This window comes from Procambarus clarkii, chromosome 6 (genome assembly GCF_040958095.1).
Source record: "Procambarus clarkii isolate CNS0578487 chromosome 6, FALCON_Pclarkii_2.0, whole genome shotgun sequence".
In the NCBI taxonomy this organism is placed as follows: domain Eukaryota; kingdom Metazoa; phylum Arthropoda; class Malacostraca; order Decapoda; family Cambaridae; genus Procambarus; species Procambarus clarkii.
The window spans coordinates 31,085,321-31,108,532 of NC_091155.1; the positions used below are offsets into that span (position 1 = coordinate 31,085,321).

The window sequence follows — 23,212 nt, forward strand, 5'->3', positions numbered from 1 at the left end:
ATATGTGATAGGTTGTCTCTTGTCAAGAGTTAAGGATTGGAAACGTCAAGTTGGGACTTTGTCAAGAGAATGTAATAGGCTTTTATTAACAGTACTTACAGTATATTTACTTTATATATATATATAAAGCTGCCGAAAGACAAATAACTTGCATACTGTACTTAAATTAGGTAAAAACAAATTGAACAGCAAACCAAATTTTTTTTTAAAGATTAAAAGTATTTTGAGGGCTTACCACCTAAACCACATTATTTCTAACAATAAATATGTATAAAATCCAAGTTATTGAACTGCATGTATGATCTTCCTTTATAAAAAAATAGGTATCCAGTTAAAATGCCACTATTGTAAAATGATATAAATACAAAACTAAAATGCTAGCGACATTTGACAAGTGCAGTTTTAACAGGTGAGGTGAATCAACATCATATTTCCAGGTTTCATGGATCAAGTCTTTGAATACACAGCCAACTCTTCTAACTTTATTCATTACAGCTTGTGACAATTTTACTTTGTCAAAATTTTAGATCAAAATTGTAATGTCATTAAAATATATTGGTATCTGTTCCCCTATAAGATCCTCAGTTCTCTTGGTCTTGACACCGTTGAAGTAATATAAAAAAAAAAGGTGCCAAGCCGGGAAGAATATGTAGCACAGACATTGGTGAAGTCTCCCTTGATTAATGGTCAAGATATTAAGATTCTGTCGATAATACGTTAAGACGCCCAACTATACCATTGTGTACCTTTTACACACACACAATACTGCATAAATTTCCTGCTGTCACTATAAAAGTTCAGGGAGATAAAAGCAAGAGTTTGAGAAGAGAGGAATGTGACCCTAGAGCACAAGTGAAGTAGAGTACCCTTAACTTGATGTACAAAAAATAATAATGTTGAGTTTTTAATGAAAAATGCATGTACTGTATATCTAAATCTAAAGTAAATGTATATCCCAGTTCTTAATAAAATTTAAGTTATGAACAGGGAAAAAGTATTTATGTAACAAACCACAGGGTGATTAGATTGTATTGAATATCAAGAGATGCAGTTAGGTGAGTTGTTCCATCTCTAATGTAGAAATGTATAATTTGAGGAGACTTCTGTAGTGCCAGATAGACAAGGAATCATAATGTTATAGGAAAATGCAATACAAAAGTATAACTCGTATAGAATGAGAAGAACTACAGTATATGTTAAGAATCGACTGAAGCATGGGAAGTATTAATTTACAGATTTTTGCCTTTTTGGCAGGAAAGGGAAAGGTACTACTAGGTTGCATCAATCATGGCCTGCCAGGGACCAACAGCCAGAACCCTGGCACTGCTGCCTAACATTGCAACAGTAGCATTTATTTCTTTATTATGCCACCACCAGGGAAGGCACCCAGAAAGTCAGCAAAACAAAATGGAACACAGCTAGTGATAGAAGAGACCAAAGCTTTGAGAACCCACATCAGAACTCCTTCAACAATGTAACCGATCGAAAAAGTTTAAAACTAGCACCAGCTCGTTCACCCCCACTCGTTGGAGGATGGGGGAGGTAGCTAGCATCAGTAACACCATCAGTTCTATGCTGATGTGTGTAGTGTGTGCATGGTTGCCTCTGCTGGTTTGGGCTTAATGCCAGTCCATGTGTCATCTAGGGATCTGGTTCTTTCCCAGCTTACCAGGCTCAGATTCCTGAACTGGCAAAAGTCCCAGTTGGTTCCATTCCAGGTTTGAACTTGACTGGGCCTTGTTTGGAACTCAGTCGGTCTTGCTCCCTGGCCCTGGCTGCACCACTACTATCTATCAGTGTTGAGTTGGCCCTGGGTGACTGTTGTTGCTCAAGCAGCTGTGGAACAACTTTGCCTGTCACATTTATCCCCTGGGCAGAGTTTGACTTCAGAGTCTGTTCTAGTTTCTCCATGGCACCCCCTTTTGCTGCTGCCACGATTGTTGAGTGCAGACCCCATGCACCCTGCACCAGTTGCTATATTGCCAGCTTTCTCATCGGGTTTTGGTTTCCTGGTGCCTTCCTCTACCCTCGCTCGACATTTTCATGGATGCCTCGGCTCTCAGTTGGGGCTTTGTGATCAGCGCTTTCCAAGCTGGACGGGGGGCAAGGGTCCCCTCTCCATCAGGCGCACAGTATAGTCTGGGAGTTTGCAGCATGTGGCTTGCCCTGCTAGGGGGTTCGAATTCTGTGAGGCTCCGTAACTTGGCTCCATTCAGACTGTTACCCTGTAGTTCACTATCTCAACTGGGGAAGCTCCCTTCGGTCCCTGCTTTTGGAGCTGGATTTTTCAGATTGCTCTTCTGGCTACTGGGTTTCATTCTCCATGCAATTCACGTGCAGGGAGTGCCCAACATCCTTGCCGACGGTCTATCCCAGTTCCTTTTCGTTTCCAGAGTGGATTGTTGATGCTGCTGCTTTCCTACAGCCTTGTCGGATGTTCAGGTGCCCGGACGTGAACCTTTTCACATCAGCGTGAAAATCTTCCTTCCTTCCATCAGGGATGGAAGGAAGGAAGGAGGGAAGGAGGGATGGAAGGAAGGAGGGAGGGATGGAGGGAAGAAGGGAGGAAGGGATGGAGGGGAGGGAGGGAAGAAGGGAGGAAGGGATGGAGGGGAGGGAGGAGGGGAAGAGATGAAGGGATGGACGGACAGGAGGGAGGGATGGTTGGATGGAGGGAGGGAGCTGGGAAGGAGGGATGGAAGGAAGGAGGGAGGGAGGAAGGGATGGAGGGGAGAGATAGAGGGAGGAAGGGATGGAGGGGAGGGAAGGAGGGAGAGATGGAGGGAAGGAGGGAGGAAGGGATGGAGGGAGGAGGGATGGAGGAAGGGATGGCGGGAAGGAGGTAGGGAGAGATGGAGGGAGGGAGCTGGGAAGGAGGGAGGGATGGTAGGATGGAGGGAGGGAAGACGAGAGGGAGGGATGGAGCACAATGGATGTTGAGATGAAGCAGAGACAGCGTGTGTATGGGAAGTATGGGGGGGGGGGTGTCGGTGGTGGGGAAGGGAAGAGATAAGGCTAACACTTGACCCAGTTAACCAGATGTTTCTTAATTAAATTCTGGATGTACATCATATACATTTTTGCTTACAGATTTTGTTTAGTAATATTATTAGGATAATAAGTTATAAAATACTTGTTTCATGAATGCTTTATTAGATGGATATTCTCCAGGCTGTCTCTGGTTGGTTGGCAGTCTACTGAGCCATTTTCCAGAAGGGTCTTGGGGGGAGGGGGGGGAGGCAGAAAGTGAGGGTGTCGGGGGTAGAGGTTCAGTGAGGGAGGGGGATGAAAGGGGTAGGCGGCCTGCTTGCCATGTGAGGACCCTCTGATGCCAAGACAATACCGACCTTCGGTAATATCGACCACCAGACTGTTATACGAGGCTCTAAATACCGGTCTCCCAAACCGGTCGTTACTACCGGCAGATCGGTATAAAAGAGGCCGTTAAATTGAGTGGATACTAAAAAAAATACTAAATAAAACTATATAAAATAACTAACTAAATAAAACTAAATAAATAAAACTTTACTAAATAAAAACAAAAATGACAAAACTTTTCAGCTGAGAAAGGTTTCCAATAGTGTGTTCTATCAAGGTTTCACTGTACTGTAATGTATAATCAAACTGGGAGGCAAAAGTTATTAACCCTTTAACTGCGCAACGCATTAAAGGCCTACAGGCCCACGTCTGGGGTGCGCTACCCGCCTCCGGGTATTTGTATTTTCTCGTTCCATTCAAAACTCCCACGGCTACATGGGGTTCACATCAGCTTCCTCAGGGCTCTTGTAAACAGAAGCATCTTTAAAAAAAATCGTAGTCCACGTTCCCAGGTGTGAGAGCCTCAGTAGTGAGTGAGCAACCAAGGCTGGTGCACGAAGCATGAGTTCACAGCACTGCTGTTCAGCTTGTGACCACAGCATCGCCTAATAATGTCAAAATATATATATAACTTGTATTATTTAGCCATGATAGTATTACAGAAGAGCCTGAGTGTGATAATGACTGTGTACAATGTTCAAATATTAGTGATTCAATGCTGTTCACGATGTTCACAGTGCTAGCCACAGCACCATAGCTTTATTTCGTCCATCTAGGAATCTTCAAACGACTTCTTAGGTTCCTTTACAAAATAAACTTGTGGTCAATTTTGTATTTACAGGATTTAGTGACCAGTATTGTGATAACAGCAAGATTGTGGTGATAAGCACTGTGCATAGTATTGTGGGAGGAGTAATTGTGGTGAGGGAGCGAGGAAGAGAATCGAGGTAGCCTGACTGTGTTGCAGCCACTCTTGTTTTGCTCATCATACTAGCTTAGTGGTTCGCTATGGTGAACACATATGTACATGGGTATATACAATGTGTGTGTATATACCCATGTACATATGTGCGTAGTATTGTGGGAGAAGTAATTGTGGTGAGGGAGAGAATCGAGGTAGCTCACTGTGTGGCAGCCCCTCTTGTTTTGCTCATCATACTAGCTTAGTGGTTCGCTATGGTGAACACATTTGTACATGGGTATATACAATGTGTGTATATAGTGTAGTAACAACAACAGGAGTATGTTGGGAGGAAGCTGTTTTGGTGAGGGAGGTAACGTAATCGTAGCGTCGTCTGATGGCTGCTGTGTGATTTCTCTTGCAGTGTATGGTGGCCACTGTAAAGTTTGGACACAATACCGGCTTACTTGCATAGTTCTGGTGAATAAAACATGTAGATAGGTATACATAACATGTGTAAATAGTGTAATACAAACAATAACAGTATGGTGGGAGGAGCAATGTTGGCGAGTAAGATGTTGGAGGAGTGAGGGAGAGACTGGATGTTGGAGGAGTGAGGGAGAGACTGGATGTTGGAGGAGTGAGGGTGTGGCAGCTGACACTTGCGGAGTTCTGAGTGTGTTCATGGTGAATATATATAGTGTGTGATAGTGTATAGTGTGTAAATAGACTGTATATATACATAAATTAGCATAATACAATGGAAATATGTACCGGATATGTGTACACATGTGTCATGCACGTAACACAGTGTCTTCGGACAGTACGGATGTTCTACTGCCATAATATAGTGTACGTGTTCATTATACATAGGATTGGCACGTAAAAGTATATAAAATGTATTTGGAACTGTGCTTAGAAAATTAACAAAAATATATTCGCGGCAACTCACGAATCCTACCCCGAGCGCCCTTCTGGCCCCAGGGGCATATGACACGGGCGACCAGGGAATGATGACATCATGCACCAACTTATGGACCCCATAGCAGCTAAAGTACTGACAATTTCGTCCTTCTGTTACTATACCCTTACTCAGGGAAGGGTTTTTGACACTTTAAAAACAGAAGAGAATTTTTTCCAGAGATTTTATTTCCTGCACACTGGGGGGGGGGTGTCATATTTGGAGGCCGCGCAGTTAAGGGGTTAAAGTTTTGAGCATTACAGTGAAAGTAACATACAGTGGTACCTCGGTTTAAGAGTTTAATCCGTTCCTTGAGACAGCTCGTATTCCGAAAACTCGTAATCCAAAGCTAATTTCCCCATAAGAAATAATGGAAAATGAATTAATCCGTTCCTGACTATCCATAAACCTCACGTCAAACTAAATTTTATACCTAATTCATCTAAATAAATCTACAAAACTATGTTAAAGTTATTACTTACCCTTGCTGATGACTGGTTGGCATATGGAAGATGGTGAGGAGGAGGGAGGAGGAGAGGTGTTACTGTTTGGAAGGGGAGTCCCCTTCCATTATAACATCAGGCAGTGAGGACTTCACTGGTGTGCACACCTTACCTTGATACCTTGAGGTTACCTTGAGGTGCTTCCGGGGCTCAGCGTCCCCGCGGCCCGGTCGTCGACCAGGCCTCCTGGTTTCTGGACTGATCAACCAGGCTGTTGGACGCGGCTGCTCGCAGCCTGACGTATGAGTCATAGCCTGGTTGATCAGGTATCCTTTGGAGGTGCTTATCCAGTTCTCTCTTGAACACTGTGAGGAGATTGCCAGTTATGCCCCTTATGTGTAGCGGAAGCGTGTTGAACAGTCTCGGGCCTCTGATGTTGATAGAGTTCTCTCTCAGAGTACCTGTTGCACCTCTGCTTTTCAACAGGGGTATTCTGCACATCCTGCCATGTCTTCTGGTCTCATATGATGTTATTTCTGTGTGCAGGTTTAGGACCAGCCCCTCTAATATTTTCCACGTGTAAATTATTATGTATCTCTCTCGCCTGCGTTCAAGGGAGTACAGATTTAGGCTCTTTACTCGGTCCCAATAGTTTAGATGTTTTACCGAGTGGATTCTAGCAGTAAAGGATCTCTGCATGCTCTCCAGGTCAGCAATTTCTCCAGCTTTGAAAGGGGCTGTCATTGTGCAGCAGTACTCCATTCTATAGAGAGCACAAGCGTTTTGAAAAGTATCATCATCGGTATAGCATCTCTAGTGTGAAAAGTTCTTGTTATCCAACCTGTCATTTTTCTTGCAGTTGTGACAGCTACTTTATTGTGTTCTTTAAAGGTAAGGTCTTCCGACATGAGTACACCCAGATCCTTTACATTGCCTTTTCGTTCTATGTTATGATTTGCCTGAGTTTTGTACGTGGTTTCCGTTTTTATATTTTAATTTTTTCCATAGCGCATGAGCTGGAACTTGTCTTCGTTAAACACCATGTTATTTACTGTAGCCCATAGAAAGGCTACAGTAAATACATATTTACTGCTACAAAAGGCTAAAGGCTAAAGGCTACATATTTACTGTAGCCCATAAATAACATAGCCCATACAATGGGCTATGTTATTTACATAGCCCATTGTATAGAAAGACCTGATCTACATCTGACTATAGTACCCTGGGGGACTGAGCTCTTCACGGTTAATGGGCTGGATTTTATTTTATTGACTATTACACATTGGGTTCTGTTGGTAAGGAAATTGTAGATCCATCTGCCTATTTTTCCGGTAATTCCTTTTGAACGCATTTTATGTGCAATAACACCATGGTCACATTTATCAAAAGCTTTTGCGAAATCTGTGTAAATTACATCAACGTTTTGTTTGTCTTCCACAGCATCTAATGCCATATCATAGTGGTCCAGCAAATGCGACAGGCAAGAGCGCCCTGTTCTGAAACCATGTTGTCCGGGGTTATGGAGATGCTGTGATTCCATGTATTTTGTGATCTTACTTCTTAGCACTCTCTCAAAAATTTTTATGATGTGCGATGTTAGTGCTATCGGTCTGTAATTTTTTGCCTCTGCCTTATTTCCTCCTTTATGAAGTGGTGCTATCTCTGCTGTTTTTAGTATATCAGGAATAACGCCAGTATCTAGGCTTTGTCTCCACAGAATGTGGAGGGCTTGCGATAGTGGTTTTTTACAGTTCTTGATGAATATGGAGTTCCAAGAATCCCACTCTGTGGGATTCTTGGAACTCTGGCACATTTTGCCTGCATACCAGTAGGACTTACTTATCTTACTAAGAATCTGTCTAAGGACACTTGTTTTTCCTTACATTTTAACACTTGTCTGTAGTAAGTAGTATCTTTGTATTATTGTCTGTAGTATATGTATGACCATGGTATATGAGTGGCCATGATATATGTGGGGCCATGGAATATATGTGACCATGGTATATGTTGGCCATGGTATATGTGTAGCCGTGGTATATGTGTGGCCGTGTTATATGTGTGGCCTTGGTATATGTGTGGCCATGGTATATGTGTGACATCACATTTAATGTAAGACATGTAAGACATCACATTGTCATTTAAAAGGTCAATGCAACGGCCTGATACAGCTTTATCTGGGTGAGTTTTTTCAACAAAACTTTGCAGTTCTTCCCATACATCACACATTTTCTTAATCAAGAAGGGACATCCTCTACTGCCTCTACTCACAGCTATTTTCTTAGGTTGAACCTTACCAATGGCTTTCTTGAGACCCATGGCGAGATATATAATAACAACTTTTATGCTCAAATGGCCAAAAAAATGACAAAAAACTGTAAATCCTTGTGAAGAATTCAGGCGGGATAGTCACTGGGCGCGAGACACTTGTAAACTAAGGCGCGATCGCCGTGTCACCACGCGCTAGTCAGCCTGTACGTGTATCAACATACTCGTGTTCCGAGACCAACCCTCGCCTTCCGAGGCCCATTTTCCGAGCAAATCCTGCTCGTATTCCGAAAAACTCGTATACAGGGACACTCGTATTCCGAAGTACCACTGTACCTTATGAGGTGATGAAAATGGAATGTAAGAGTTCAATACTGTAGTAATGGGCCATGAAGTTATGTATACACTATCTGGTAATATGATGCAGTTTCAAATTACCTAAAAATTATTTATCAGAAACTACATGCTTCTAGATTAATATAATTATATTATTTTTATGCCACACGCAAAGAAATTTAAAATCTTGAACAAGACCCTAATAATCACTGCTACAAGCTATTATAATTCTGATTTGCTAGACTTCTCTGAGTCTCCTTTCTTCCTGTTACCATTTCTTTTTGTATCTTGGTAATCATCACTGGAATCACTCTTGATGTCTTCTCCAAAGGGCTCAGAGAGGCATTTCTTATCCTCAAGAACTTTCAAACAAACAGATTCCTTAAGACCAGTCTCCTGGTCTCCAAAATACCAATCATTGATGTCATCTTCATAATCCTCAATGAAACCCTCGCACTGAAAAAGAACATAAAGTATCACAATAATGAAGGAACACTGCAATAGGCCTACTGACCCATGCAAGACAGGGGTATCTCTCAAGTATCTCTATCGCATATCTGTCCAACCTTTTGCTAAAAGTCTGAAATATTTGCTGCAATGATGCGATTTGAAACCTTTTTCACCCTACTACCAAACATTTCTATATCCTTCCTAAATCTGAATTAGTCCTAAATCCTTACCTAAATTTCCTAAGCCAATTAGAAATATGATCATGATCCATTTATTCACTCAAGTCATATTTCCCATCTTTTACTCCTCTCAAGAGAGTGTAAGTTCTTTATCCATTTTTGTAATTAAGATCACTAATGCTGAGAATAAACTAAATAATTTGTTCTCTATGTTCACCACACAATTTATTTTCATTCTGCAGTATGATGATCAAAACTGCCCAGTGTAATCTAAGTCAGATCTTATGAGAGCAAGGAAGAATTGCAGTATAACATCGGAATTACTACTGTATTACTATGGCTTCTATATATAGAAGCAAGAATCAGTCTGTCCTTATTTTCTAAAAGGAAAAAAACCAGCGTTGAATGTAATGAAACGCCATTTTCTGGGTGAGTCCCGGAGGCTCCCCGGAGCTATCCCAGGCTGATATGCTAATGTCAGACTTTGGCATCAGTCATGTGTATGGAGTTCTTAGGCCTACCGGGGACCACGGCCAGAACCGGGCCCCCTCAGAGAGGCAAGGGGAGCAATGGCCTATAGAAGCCCCCGTGTAGTTGGAAGCATTCTATGTCTGCCATCGACCGGAACAGGCACCCAGAAAGGTAAGCGCCCCAAAACAAACCCCTATTCTGGTTAAAATTGCTACCTAATACCGAACTAGTGGATAGAACTCCCCAACCGAAAACAAGCAAATTAGTGTGACGTCACACACTGCCGCGCCGCTGTCTGCGCAGCTCCCCCCTCCCCGGGAGGGGGAAGGGGGAGCCCCAGACCCCCCGCGCCGGCTACCCACACCTCAGTTCTTGAGGCTGGATGTCAAACGCGAAAAACCGCCGACCGGAGGGAGGGAGGGATGCCGGGGAGCCTCCGGGACTCACCCAGAAAATGGCGTTTCATTACATTCAACGCTGGTTTTCTGGGGGGAGCCCCGTCGGCTCCCCGGAGCTAACTACCCACAGACAGAAAAAGAGGGACTTACCCGGGAGGCGGTCGTCGCTCACCCCTCAACTCGAAGCCGAGACAACTGGCTGCAACCGCCGACCCAAAGCAACACAGGCCCGACGAGGGCCAGGGACATTCACAAGGTAACGAGCAGCCAGGACCCTGTTCGACCGCCAAAATCCCCGCGCCCGAATATCAGACCAAGACATATTCCCAAATACGGCAGCAAGAGCCGCGAACTTACGAACGTCATGGGCACGGGGATAGACCGCAGGCTGGCTAGACCTAATAACCCTGCGGACGACCTGAGAGACCCGAACCCGCGAACAGGGAAGAAGGGAAACCGGATCAACCCACAGCGCGTCCCCGGACACAGAAGCTGTGGCGCGCAAATAACGGCGAAGCGCCGCAACCGGACACAAAACATGATGCACCCCCGGCCTGACCAACCAAGCATCAACCACCCATGGACCCCTCCGGAACGCAGCAGTCTCATTCTTCGCCAGAAAAGAAGGAGACGGCTGCAAACGAACAAAACTATCACCACGACCAAAAGAGCAGAAACCCCTGCGCCGGAGGAGAGCATGAAGCTCCCCTACCCGACCCCCAGAGGCCAAAGCCAACAAGAAAAGTGCCTTGGAAAAACAATCCTGGACCGAAGGGGCCACAACGAAACGAGGAGATGAAAGGAAAGCGAGCACTCTGTCCAAAGACCAGGACGGCTCAGGCGACGCATGAGCAGGCCGGAGGTGAAACAATGCACGAGACAGCTTGCGAAACGGCGCAGACGTAACATCGACACCGAAAGCAAGCTGAAGCGGCTCCGCCAGCGCCGCACGATACGAAGCGACAGTGTTAGGCATAAGATGACGGTCCTGAAACAACCACGAGAGGAAGGACAAGACCACCCGAACAGACAAGGAGCTAACACGACGAAGACGCAAAAAGAAACGGAAGGACCGCCAGGAAACTTCATACTGCCGCCGAGAAGAAGCCCTCAGGTGGGACACCAACAAGGAGGCCACCTGATCACCATAGAGATGATGATAGACTCGAGTCAAAAAAACCATACGCGAAGACTCGAGGAGAAGATCGAACCAGCTACGTGACGTACCGGCCCGATCTGCTGAAAGAGGCGGAGCCGCGGGAAAACCCTCGGGTTCGGACACCGAGCAACCAGCGCCTGAAACCAAGGCTGGGCCGGCCACCAAGGGGCCAGAAGGACAACTCTCCCCCGGTAAGTCTCTAAGCGAGTCAGGACCTGGAGCAACAGCCGAACTGGGGGAAAGAGGTACAGGAACCCCCACCTCGACCAGTCGAGCCGAAAGGCATCGACCCCGACGGCCTCGCAATCGGGGAAGGGCGCCGCATAAACGGGAAGACGCCGCGACCACGCCGACGCGAAGAGGTCCACTTCGGGGCGCCCGAACGTCTGGCAAAGCCAACGGAAGGACTCGTCGTCGACCGTCCACTCCGTGGAGAGGGGAACGAAGCGAGACAGGGCGTCGGCCAAGACGTTGGACACGCCCCATACGTGAACCGCCAGGAGAGCCAAACCCCGAGAACTCAGCAGACGAGTCACCCGAAGCGACCAACCCCAAAGAGACAAGGACCGCATCGAACCCCCGCGGTTCAGGCAATGAACCACCGGAGAGCAGTCCGAATGGAGCCGAATCGTCGATCCGCGGGCCACCCGAATCCTCCCCAGAGCAAACCACACTGCCGCGAACTCCCGCACCGTACTGTGAGCTCGACGGAAGGACGGATCCCAACGCCCCTGGCCGGCCTGGTGAGCACTGGTCACAAAACCCCAGCCGAGAGACGACGCATCCGTGTACACATCGAGCGAGGGCTCGGGTAGGCGCCAAGGCACTGAACCCCGAAAAACCCGAAGAGGAAGCCGGTGACGCAGCAACCGACGCAAGGCCCCCGGGGGTCGAACTCTGCGATCGCGAGAGAGGCGGAAGGGGGAACCCCGAAGGAACCAGAACAGCCGTCGAAGCCAAACCCGACCCGGCGGGTAGACCACCATCGCGAAGTTCAGGCTCCCGCACAGCCCCTCGAGCAACCGCCGGGTGACCCGAGGGCCCTCCAGAAACAGACGAAGGCGGGACCGCAGCCGCAGGAGAGACTCCGGAGGGAGAGACAAGGAGGCGGTCCGAGAGTCCCACACGAGACCCAGCCAAGTCCGAACCTGAGAGGGAACCAGATGGGACTTCCTCCAGTTCACCAAGAACCCGAACCCGGCGAGCTGGGAAAGAACCAAATCCCTGGCTAGCAAGCAAGCTGACTGGCTGGGAGCCCAAACCAGCCAGTCGTCGAGGTAGGCCAACACCCGAACACCTAGGAGACGCAAACGAGCCACCACAACCCGTGTAAGGCGTGTGAACACGCGAGGTGCCAGGTTCAACCCGAACGGGAGACAACGAAAGCGGTAACTCAGACGCCCCACTACAAAACCGAGCCAGTCCCTGAACCGCGGATGAATCGGGACATGCCAATAAGCGTCCCGGAGGTCCAGGGACACCATCCAAGCACCCGGCTCCAAGAGGAGCCGAACCTGAGACAGCGTAGTCATCCGAAAGGAGGGGCAATGAACCCAGGGGTTCAGACGGGACAAGTCCAGAATGAACCGCAGGTCCGCGCAGTCCCGTTTCGGAACCGGAAACAGACGGGAAACCCATCTGAGGGACGACGTCGTTTCGACGACGCCCAAGCGTACCCACTCCAAGACGACTCGACAGAGCGCAGGGGAAGAAGCCTGCCCCGCCAGCCCCGACCCCCCAAAGGGGGGAGGGGCCACCCAACGCCACCGCAGGCCGCGAGACACGACCCGAAAGGCCCACGAATCGTGGGACCAGGCGCGGGCGAACAGCGCAAGCCGCCCCCCCATCGCCCCGTCAAAGGGGCAAACCGCGAAAGGGCCGGCGACCCTTACGAGACCCAGAACCCCGCACAGCGCGAACACCGCGCCGACCAGACGAGGGAGGGTCCGCAGGAGGAGCCAACCCCAAACCTGACACCAGAGGCCTACCACGACGAGAGGAACCCCGAGCCCTGGCACGACCTTTCCGGGAAGACCCACCCCGGGACCCCCGGAAAACCAACAAGTCCGACATCGGACGACAAGCCGCCGACGCAGCCTGAATAAACTGCGCCACGGCCGACTCCCCAAACAGGAGAGGACAAAAAGGGGAAGAACGCCTAAGAGCCAGAGCCCAAGCAGATTCCACGGAGGAAACCAGCACCGCCTGCCGACACGCGAGACGGGAAGCATAGAACAGGGAAACCGCATCCCGCAAAATCGGCGTGAACAGCTTCAACAAGGCAGCCGACGAACGCGCAGCCGAGGACAAGGTGCCGGACCCCGGGACGGACCCAAGCGTCCCCACATCCTCCACGAGCCAATCCGAAGACAGCTCCAGGAGGGAAAAGAACCGTAAGGCCGAACACAAAAGGCCCCGAGCGCGCAAGTCCTCCGCCACGAGCGCCGCCGAAAGGGAGGGAACCTGCACATGGAGCTGAATAACGCCCACATCGCGGGGAAGGGCAGGGGCAAACAAGCACTCATTCAGGTACTCAAGTTCACCCCCCAGGAAAACCTGAAGCACCGTGGAAGCTTCCCGCCACTCCAGCGTGCGGGAACGACAGAAGGAATGCCAGGAATCCAGACCAAACAAGGGGCAGTCTGCTAGCCAGGATGACTCCGGAACCTCGTAACGGAGCCAGAAAGGGAACGAAGTCCCAAACCTGAACGTGGACGGATCCATTTCCGAGGCATAATCCGGGTCACGCAGGAGGTAAGCTGCAAAGGCCGCTCGCACCACACCAGGTTGGATGCGATAAGCCGAAAACCTCCGGAAGGACGGAACCGACGTACCTGGGGGAACACGGAACCGTACCCGGGGAGGGGCCGACACCAAATCCAACTCGTACGCAGAGGGGGGGAAAGAAAACCCCACTCCTTGTAACAATAAGCCCCGCTCAGTGGGAAGAAAAACCCAGGCGGGGTCCAGCGGGGCCCAAGGCCCCCAAGTCAGCCCCTCCCCAGCCTCGAGGTCCGTCACCACAGGACCCGAGGCCGAGTCCTCTCCCCAAGCCCCGACCCCACAAGACAAGGACGGAGCAGCCGGAAAAGCTGGAGGAAGGGGGGCCCACTGGTCAGACCCTGAAGCTTCGGCCGGGAGACAAGACTCGAATGCCTCTGCCGCCCCCCCGGAAGGGGCAACCCCCGAAGCTGCCCGAGTCTCGAGATCAAGTAACCCCTGCTCCGACCCCGAAACCCTCAGACGCTTCGGGGCCGGAAGCAGGGGCGGGGGACCAGAACGAACAGAAGGGGAAGGACGAGGAGGTGCGGACTGAACCAGGATCGAAGCGACCCCCACCCCCAAGTCCGGGTCTCGAAAAGCAAAGCGGGGCAGCCCCGGGGCATCCGGGGAAGCAACCAACCGAGCGCGTTGCAACAGACGAAACCTAGACTGCAACGCACGTGCCGCCTGTACCCGAATAGAATCATCAGAGGATTGGGTAAATTGAGTCACAAGCAAGCAGCAACACTCACAGGACTCAGGGTCGAAAGTATCACCGACCCAACAGGCAGCGTGGCAGAGGCAAAAACAATGAGGGTCACCCTGAGACAAGGGGACCGAGCAACCCTCAAACTCGCACACAGCGAGTGGGGACTCCGGGGTCACATCCATCGGACCCACGCGCCCCCTAGGGGATTCCCAGGGTCCTGAGCGTTTACTTTAAGAGGACTCGCGCTCAGGTAGTCCCAGGCAGGGTGCTGCAAACCGGCGCCCAAAACTACCAAGCAAACTTCTAAAGCTGAACCCCAGGGACGTGTACACTCACGGGGACCTAGCAGGGGGCGCCACCGAGGAGAACAGTGGAAGGGCAAAAACAAACTGAATAAAATGACAGAACCCCCCACCAGGCAAAAACAAAAAGAAAAGCAAAACCCCGCAAGAGGACAGCGAACCCCAAGGAACAGAGCCGGCCGCGATGTCGGGAATTACAAGCTGAGCAGCACCCTGCGCCCCTACCAGTGCAAACTGCCTCTTACCTGCCGGTAACAAGGGAGAACAGAACACCCAAGAGCCCAACAGGCGGCCGAAAAACCGAAAGGTAAAACGGACCAGCAGAGGCAGACCCCGAGGAGCCTGTGGAAGGTGGCCCCAAGCCCCAAGGGCAGTACTTACAGGGCACCTAGGGAAGGCAGCCCTAGGCGCATGCAGCCCGAGTACTGAAGATAACTCCTGGCTCTCGCACCCACAAAACTAACACCACACTCAAAGCACAGTGCAGTAGCGACACCGGAGCCAGAGCACACGACCATCGCCTATAGCATCAGCCTCAAGAACTGAGGTGTGGGTAGCCGGCGCGGGGGGTCTGGGGCTCCCCCTTCCCCCTCCCGGGGAGGGGGGAGCTGCGCAGACAGCGGCGCGGCAGTGTGTGACGTCACACTAATTTGCTTGTTTTCGGTTGGGGAGTTCTATCCACTAGTTCGGTATTAGGTAGCAATTTTAACCAGAATAGGGGTTTGTTTTGGGGCGCTTACCTTTCTGGGTGCCTGTTCCGGTCGATGGCAGACATAGAATGCTTCCAACTACACGGGGGCTTCTATAGGCCATTGCTCCCCTTGCCTCTCTGAGGGGGCCCGGTTCTGGCCGTGGTCCCCGGTAGGCCTAAGAACTCCATACACATGACTGATGCCAAAGTCTGACATTAGCATATCAGCCTGGGATAGCTCCGGGGAGCCGACGGGGCTCCCCCCAGAAAAGACTTGATTATAAGCCTACATTATTATTATTATTATTAATTAACAGATACATTTTGCTAAAGGACTGATCAAAATCTACATTGCTATCCCTGACATTAAGTGCCCATCCCTATCCAAGGGATAGGGATGCCGATACTCTGCCAATATACTGTATAGTGAACATAGGCTGAAACCACCTAAAGTTTTCTTGCAGCTCCCTAGTCTTACCTTAAATTTATAATGAAGTCTAGTTTATCGTCTGCAAATTTGCTTGTATTGCTGTTTACACCCATATCAAAATCTAAAATAACTTTCCCTTTGCTCTATATCAAGCTGTATCTTTTCACTTCATGCAGCAATGTGATTTAAGTAAAACTTTTCAAAATACAGTACTGTACCTGGTACTATATTAATTTTCTACTTAACCCATAAAATCACAAAATTCTAAAAGCCAGAGTGTGTCAAGCAGTTTAAAACCTCACCTGAGTCTTAAGATGTGCTACCTCTGCCGATGGTTCGTCCCACAGCTCCTGAGGGATTCCAAGGTCAACCTTCACACCTTTGTTTCTATAATAACAAAACAATAATTCTGAGTATTGTTATTAATAAAGTACATTTTCCCCATAAACACCTGTACACAAATTGTCAAAGAAAGCCTTTTGCTCAAAATGATAAGAGATATGTAACAGGATAAGGTACAGTAATTATCAGGAAAGTGCACTAAGCCAATTTAGTGCACTGATTATAATACAGAGCACTTAGAAGGAATATTAGGATAAGGATTTGGGATGGGACGGAGGAAAAGAATGGTGCCAAACCACTTGAACTGTTGGGTATTGAACACCAACCTGCAAGTATCGAGACCATAACTCTACCGTCCAGTCCAAGTGATTGGGCATAGTGGAATCTCCCTTCATTGGACTAACTGGGACAGTCATCTGGAGTATAAATATTTTGTTTTGTTTTTACAAATTTTTTTAGTACAAAATATACACAAAATATAATTCAGCCAAGCAAATGATATAAAAATATTAACAAATGTTAAGTGCACTATCAAAATCACATTTTGGGACACTTTTGCCTCCATACATATTAAGCCATAGGCATTCAATAATAATGTACTGTACACCAAAACACACTGGGCTGGATGGCTGTGTCATAAGCCTGTCAGGTATACATCCTTTAACCCTTAAACTGCACAACACGTCATATGAAGGGTTGATTAACTTGCAATAAATTGCACATCGCGTCATATGATGCAATGGAGTACTACGCAAGATTTAAACGGCCCGCGGACACACGGGGTTCATCTCACCTTCATCAGGGCTCTTGTAAACAGACGCTACCTGGTTGATACCTTGGTTGATGGGGTTCTGGGAGTTCTTCTACTCCCCAAGCCCGGCCCGAGGCCAGACTTGACTTGTGAGAGTTTGCTCCACCAGGCTGTTGCTTGGAGCAGCCCGCAGGCCCACATACCCACCACAGTCCACCACACTATTTAAAAAAAAAATCGTGGGCCACATTCCCGGGAGTTAGGGCCTCAGTACTGAGTGAGCCATCAAGGCTGGCGCACGTAGCATGAGCTCACAGCACTGCTGTTCAGCTTGTGACCACAGCATTGCCTAAAAATGCCATAATATATATGTTCATGCTGTTATTTAGTGATGATAGTATTACAGAAGACCCCTGACTGTGATAAAATTTACCAGGATTCTGATAATAGCAGGATTGTTGTGATAATTAGCGCTGTAGTGGGAGGAGTAATCTTGGTGGGGAGGGAGGTAGCGTTGTCTGCTGACTGTGTGACCACCTTTTACTGTCTGGACTCACTATACCAGTTTAGTTGTTCACTATGGTGAACAAAACATGCAGATACCTATATACTGTATAATGTATATATACTTATATACGTCTGTATATAAAAGAAAAAACAGTATGGTGGAAGGAGAATGGTGGTGAGTCAGGTGAGGTGAGGGAGGGAGGGAGGAAGTGACAGCCAGTGGCGGGCTGCCACTGCCACTCAGCATACCAACTTAGTGGTTCGTTATGGTGAACACAAATGTAGATACTTATATATAACATATATATATATAGTGTAATAACAGCAAAATGAGTGTGGAGAAGCCATTTTGGTGAGGGAGGTGGCAACGTCTGCATGATTTGTCATGTTGGTAGGGGTGGCCACTATGCTCTTTGGGTACTATACCAGCTTAGTTGAACAATTATGGTGAACAAAACATGTAAATACTTATATATATGTGTGTATATAGGGTAACAACACCACAAACAGTATTGTTGGAGAGAAATTTTAGTGTGTCTGACCTTGAATGAGTGAGGGAGGCAGCCGCCAGCTGACTGTGTGTAGCGACGTCTCTTAGTGCCTGAACTAACTATATCAGCTTAGTTGTACAGTTGTGTTGAACAAAACATGTAGATACTTATATATAATGTCTGTATATAGTGAATAAAAGCAAAAACAGTATGGTGGAAGGAGAATGTGGGCGAGTGAGGTGTTGAGGGAGTGAGCGGCAGCAAGTGGCTAACTGGTGTGTGGCGGTCACTCCTTGTTGCTTTTTGATTCATAGTACTAACTTAGTGGTTCGTTATGGTGAACAAAACATACAGATACTTATATATAACCTGTGTATATAGTGTAATAACCGACAAAGTATTTGTTTACTGTTTGATGAACATAATTGAATCACTAATATGCACACCATAATTTTGAGTACAGCGATGATTCACACATTTTATTATATAAATATATCACACTACACACTACTGAATAACATTACAGCAAAAAAAACGAAGAAAAATCAATCAGAGACATTGAAATAATTAGGTAATTATCTCTTTGTGGCCACTCCTGCCTGACAGCTGGGGCGGAGCAGACCGCCTGGGACGCATGATGAGTCAGCGCCTGTTTTTTTTGCCACACTTCCCTGCCCTATAGCGGGCAAAATATGCCACTTACAATTTTTTTATTTTTTTCCCATGATCAGAGAACACAAATTAACAGGTTTAGAAGAAAAAAATAATTTTTGTTTGTTATGCACCTGTGGGTGACAATGGCCAAATAGCCCATAGCAACACAAGGGTTAAAGCATTGCCTAGCAACATTGAACAAGTTCAGAGGGTGAAGTACCTGTAATTCTGTGAGGCAGAGTCTGATATAATGACATAGGCAAACATAAATGTCTTTCATTGCAAATATAAAGAAATTAAAACTATAAACTACTGCATTAGATACAAAAATGAAATTATACACATTATATAATGTGTACATACCATGCAGTATATGGTATTGCTCAAATGCCAACATTTCAAGATATCTAATTATTCAACACTTACACAAGATTGTGAAGAGTTTGGAAGGTTTGGCTCATCTTTTTGGCCCATCGTGTGGAATCTGATCGCTCCTTATGAACCCGATAGTCGAGCATACCATCACACACTTCCTCCAGCGTTTCCACCAGCCTTAGTTCTCTGTGTACATAATAACCATCAGAAACATTGAGAGGAACGAGTCTATTCCTTCTAGATCATTTACATATTTATGATCATTTACATCAGAAATCGTGTGAGTACAGTTGTTCCTCCTGCCACCCAGTTGTAAAGACAGACATTACTCTACAGTAATATGAATAGGATACAATGACAAATTACACTAAAGGTATTAATAGTCATTATAACGACTAATGATTATAAAAAAGACAAGTGATTTTTTCTACTTACGATTTATTATATTTAGTTTTTTTCTTCTTGGCATCTATATTATATCCCGTTTCTATTACTCCAGATGAACCTTTTGATTCTAGCCTCTCATTAACTTCCTTGGCCACCAGTTTACACACTGAAAACATGAACAAAATAAATTAAAATGCCATGCAAATATACACATGTCTTACCTGGTTGATACATGGTTGATACTGTTAAAACACTGTTAAACTAAGAACATTAAATGAATTAATAAAAGGACACTGAATTGCCATCAAAATGAAAATTACATTAACATTTCCAAGAAAATCTCTATACAGTATTGGAAAAGCAGATACAAGGGTACCTCGGTTTAAAAATTTAATCTGTTCCTGGAGACGGTTCATAAACCGAAGCGAATTTCCCCATAAAAAATAATGGGAAATGAATTAATCCATTCCCGACTCCCCAAAAACTTCACTTCAAAGTAAATTTTATACCTAATTCACCCAAATCTTCACTACAAAAGTATGTTCAAGTCATTACTTACCCTTGCTGATGACTCCTGTTGGTGTATGGAAGATGGTGAAGAGGGGGGAAGGAGGAGAGGTGTTACTGTTTGGAAAAGGAGTTCCCTTCCATTATAACATCAGGCAGTGAAGATTTCTCTGGAGTGCAATCTCTGACACGTTTTGCCTGCATACCACTAGGTCCTGGTTGTGGCTCACTGCTTTATTTTCTCAAGGAAACGTTCCATTGAAGATTGTTTTTCCCTTCTTTGCAACACGTCTGTAGTGAGGCATCACATTGTTATTGAAAAGATTAATGAAACGGCCTAATACAGCTTTATCTGGGCAATTCTTTTCAGCAAAACTTTGCAGTTCTTCCCATACTGCACACATTTTCTTAATTAATGAGGAAGGGACATCCTCTACTGCCTCCTCCCTTGAAGATTTGTTATACTGCCTAACTAGTTCAACAACACGTGTACCGTTTTCATGTTTACAAATGATCTCTTGTTTTTCCTCTATGGTCATTCTCACATGTGATTTCTTGCCTTGAATCTTACTACTCGCTTTCTTGGGACCCATGGTGAGATATATAATAACAAATTTTATGCTCAATAGCAAAAAAATCCAAAAAGAAACAAAATCCTTGCAAAGAATTCAGGTGGGATAGTCACTGGGTGTGAGGCACTGATAAACTGATGCGCGATCGCCATGTCACCATGCGCTAAGTTGGCTGTACGCATATCAACAAACTCGTATCCCGAGGTAAAGTTCGTATCCCGTTTCACATTTTCCGAACAAATCGGGCTTGTAACCCGAAAAGTTCGTAAACAGGGACGTTCGTAAAACGAGGTACCACTGTACATAAATAATAACACTATACAGTATGCACAGACACTAAAATATGATACAATAACCTGTAATTTTGATAAAAAAATTAAGGTGAAGTCAGAAACAGATATGGTGAAGTTTTGCCAGAAAAATATTTGGACAAGATTTTAGCCACATAACCCATATATCTGATATAGCAGAATTCGGATGAGCAAGTGCATACAGTAATGCACTTTTGAAAGAGAGTTTTTGATGAAAGTTGGAATTAACTAATAACCGATTACAACCCTGATAACAAAAAATTATTTCCTTTTAAAATAAACTTGCAAACACTAGACTTGCGGAAATATGGCACCACCACATTGCATAATTACATTTGAAAACAATATAGAAAGGGAAGGGAATTATCAGGAGAAAGTTCCAAGCCTACAGCAATTGGAAGAGATCAGGATAAGGATTTGGGATAGGACGGTGGGATGGGACGGTGGGAAGGAATGGTGCCCAACCACTTGGACGGTTGGGGACTGAATGCTGATCTGCATGAAGTGAGACAACAACGCTGTAAGGTATACTTAATGTAACCACATTCTTCACTGAAGTACAAGAAGCAGGCAGTTGGTGGCACCAGAGGTTTTTCTGATGTATCTTATCTAAATTTGTTGATTTCTGTTTTAGTTCATTTGCAGGACTGCACTTACCTTCACAATCGGTAGCAAATTTGACGCCATAATCCTCTTCCTCGATGTTCCTGCCACAGCTGGCCACCTGTACCAGGGTTGTCGCTACCACTACCACCACACACACCCGCACCTCCATCACCTCTCCTTCACACTTCCTTGTGTTTGATGCCCGCTGTTACAAGCCAACTGGAATTCTTAAATCATTCGTTTTTTACCAGGCATATGTAGCTTTCGTGATTTTTCTCTCGGTGACTGTTGCTCGTTTCTTGGTGTTCATCAAGATTGGCTGCAGTCTGAAATTAGGTTTGGTGTGGGAACCTAGCGAAACTTGCTGCTGTTAATAATTTAGGGTTCGTCTTCACTACGTACAAGACTATTTACCCCTTCTTTATGATACGTGCAGTTTGTTTACGTGAAGATTTTCTCCCGGTGACTGAGCAATTGGTTGTGAGACGCGTCAACCCCAGCACAATGCCAAAGATAGTGTTGTGATGACGTCACATGATCGGTTATAATGCTGTGTCAGTGTTCGGGTTTTCTATACTTATAATAATGTTTATTTAGGGAAAAATACATATATACAAAATGAGTTACAAGCAGAATGTTAGATTTTTAGGTAGAGTGATAAAAATCATCCCAGAACTAAATCAACTCTTTAACTAGGAATGATTGAGGGCCACAGAACTAGCAACACTGCAGACCAGACGTGACAGGACTCACCCCGTCGCGGTCCATAGAATTACCCAAATCGGCCCAAATCGGCCCAAAACTACACAAATCGTCCTAGCATTACGTAAGTAATGAAGAAATATGGTATATTTACTTACTATACGTGGCTGAAATATGTTGACCAAACCACACACTAGAAAGTGAAGGGACGACAACGTTTCGGTCCGTTCTGGACCATTCTCAAGTCGATTGTGAGAATGTACAATTGACTCGAGAATGGTCCAGGACGGACCGAAACGTCGTCGTCCCTTCACTTTCTAGTGTGTGGTTTGGTCAACAAATACCTCACATAACCAGACAAACACCCTCCTAACTCTATCAAGCACACTGAGAGCCGTACCAAAGTAGGGAGGGTCCATAGACGAGAACGTGGTTGTAAGTATAGGTCCACAGACATGGGAACCAGTGCCCATCATCTGGGTTGGAGGGCAACAGTGCATTGCTTTGCTTAGAGAGTATAATGCTGCTAACACAGCCCTGCCTTCAATATGCAAACTTTTCAGGATTATTTAATTAGCTAAGATTTACCTGAATTTACAATAGGCTGACTGAGTATACTAAGATTCAGGTTTACAGAGCCTGTGTCCTGAGCAATCTCCTTTATGGCAGTGAGTCTTGGACACTCCGCGCCCGTCAGGAAAGACAGCTGAATGCCTACCACATGCGCTGCCTTCGACACATCTTGGACATCACCTGGCAGGACAAGGTGACAAACATCAACGTCTTGGGGAGAGCAAGAATCAACAGCATGTACACAATGCTGAAACAGAGACGAATGCGCTGGCTCGGGCACGTTGTGCGAATGGGCGACGGCAGGATCCCCAAGGATCTCCTGTACGGAGAGCTGATGCAGGGAAAGCGTCCAACAGGCAAGCCCCGGCTGCGGTACAAAGACGTATGCAAGAGGGACCTGAAAGCCATGGACGTCGATCTTGCTATGATACCTGGTTGATGGGGTTCTGGGATTTCTTCTACTCCCCAAGTCCGGCCCGAGGCCAGGCTCGACTTGTGAGAGTTTGGTCCACCAGGCTGTTGCTCGAAGCGGCCCGCAGGCCCACATACCCGCCACAGCCCGGTTGGTTCGGCACTCCTTGAAGGAAACAATCTAGTTTCCTTTTGAAGATGTCCACGGTTGTTCCTGTAATATTTCTGATGCTCGCTGGTAGGACGT

General features: G+C 46.6%; 1 protein-coding gene across 1 annotated transcript; it reads right to left on the reverse strand.

Annotated features, from left to right (window-relative positions):
- Positions 1-50: 50 nt before the first annotated feature.
- CNPYb (protein canopy b) lies at positions 51-21,803 on the reverse strand. The gene is made up of 5 exons (XM_045735989.2): positions 21,331-21,803; positions 19,332-19,449; positions 18,948-19,082; positions 16,079-16,163; positions 51-8,680 (listed from the first exon to the last, which is right to left on the reverse strand). Exons 1-5 carry the CDS (start codon positions 21,446-21,448, stop codon positions 8,447-8,449), a joined length of 690 nt encoding a protein of 229 aa, XP_045591945.1. The 5' UTR covers positions 21,449-21,803; the 3' UTR covers positions 51-8,446.
- Positions 21,804-23,212: the final 1,409 nt, after the last annotated feature.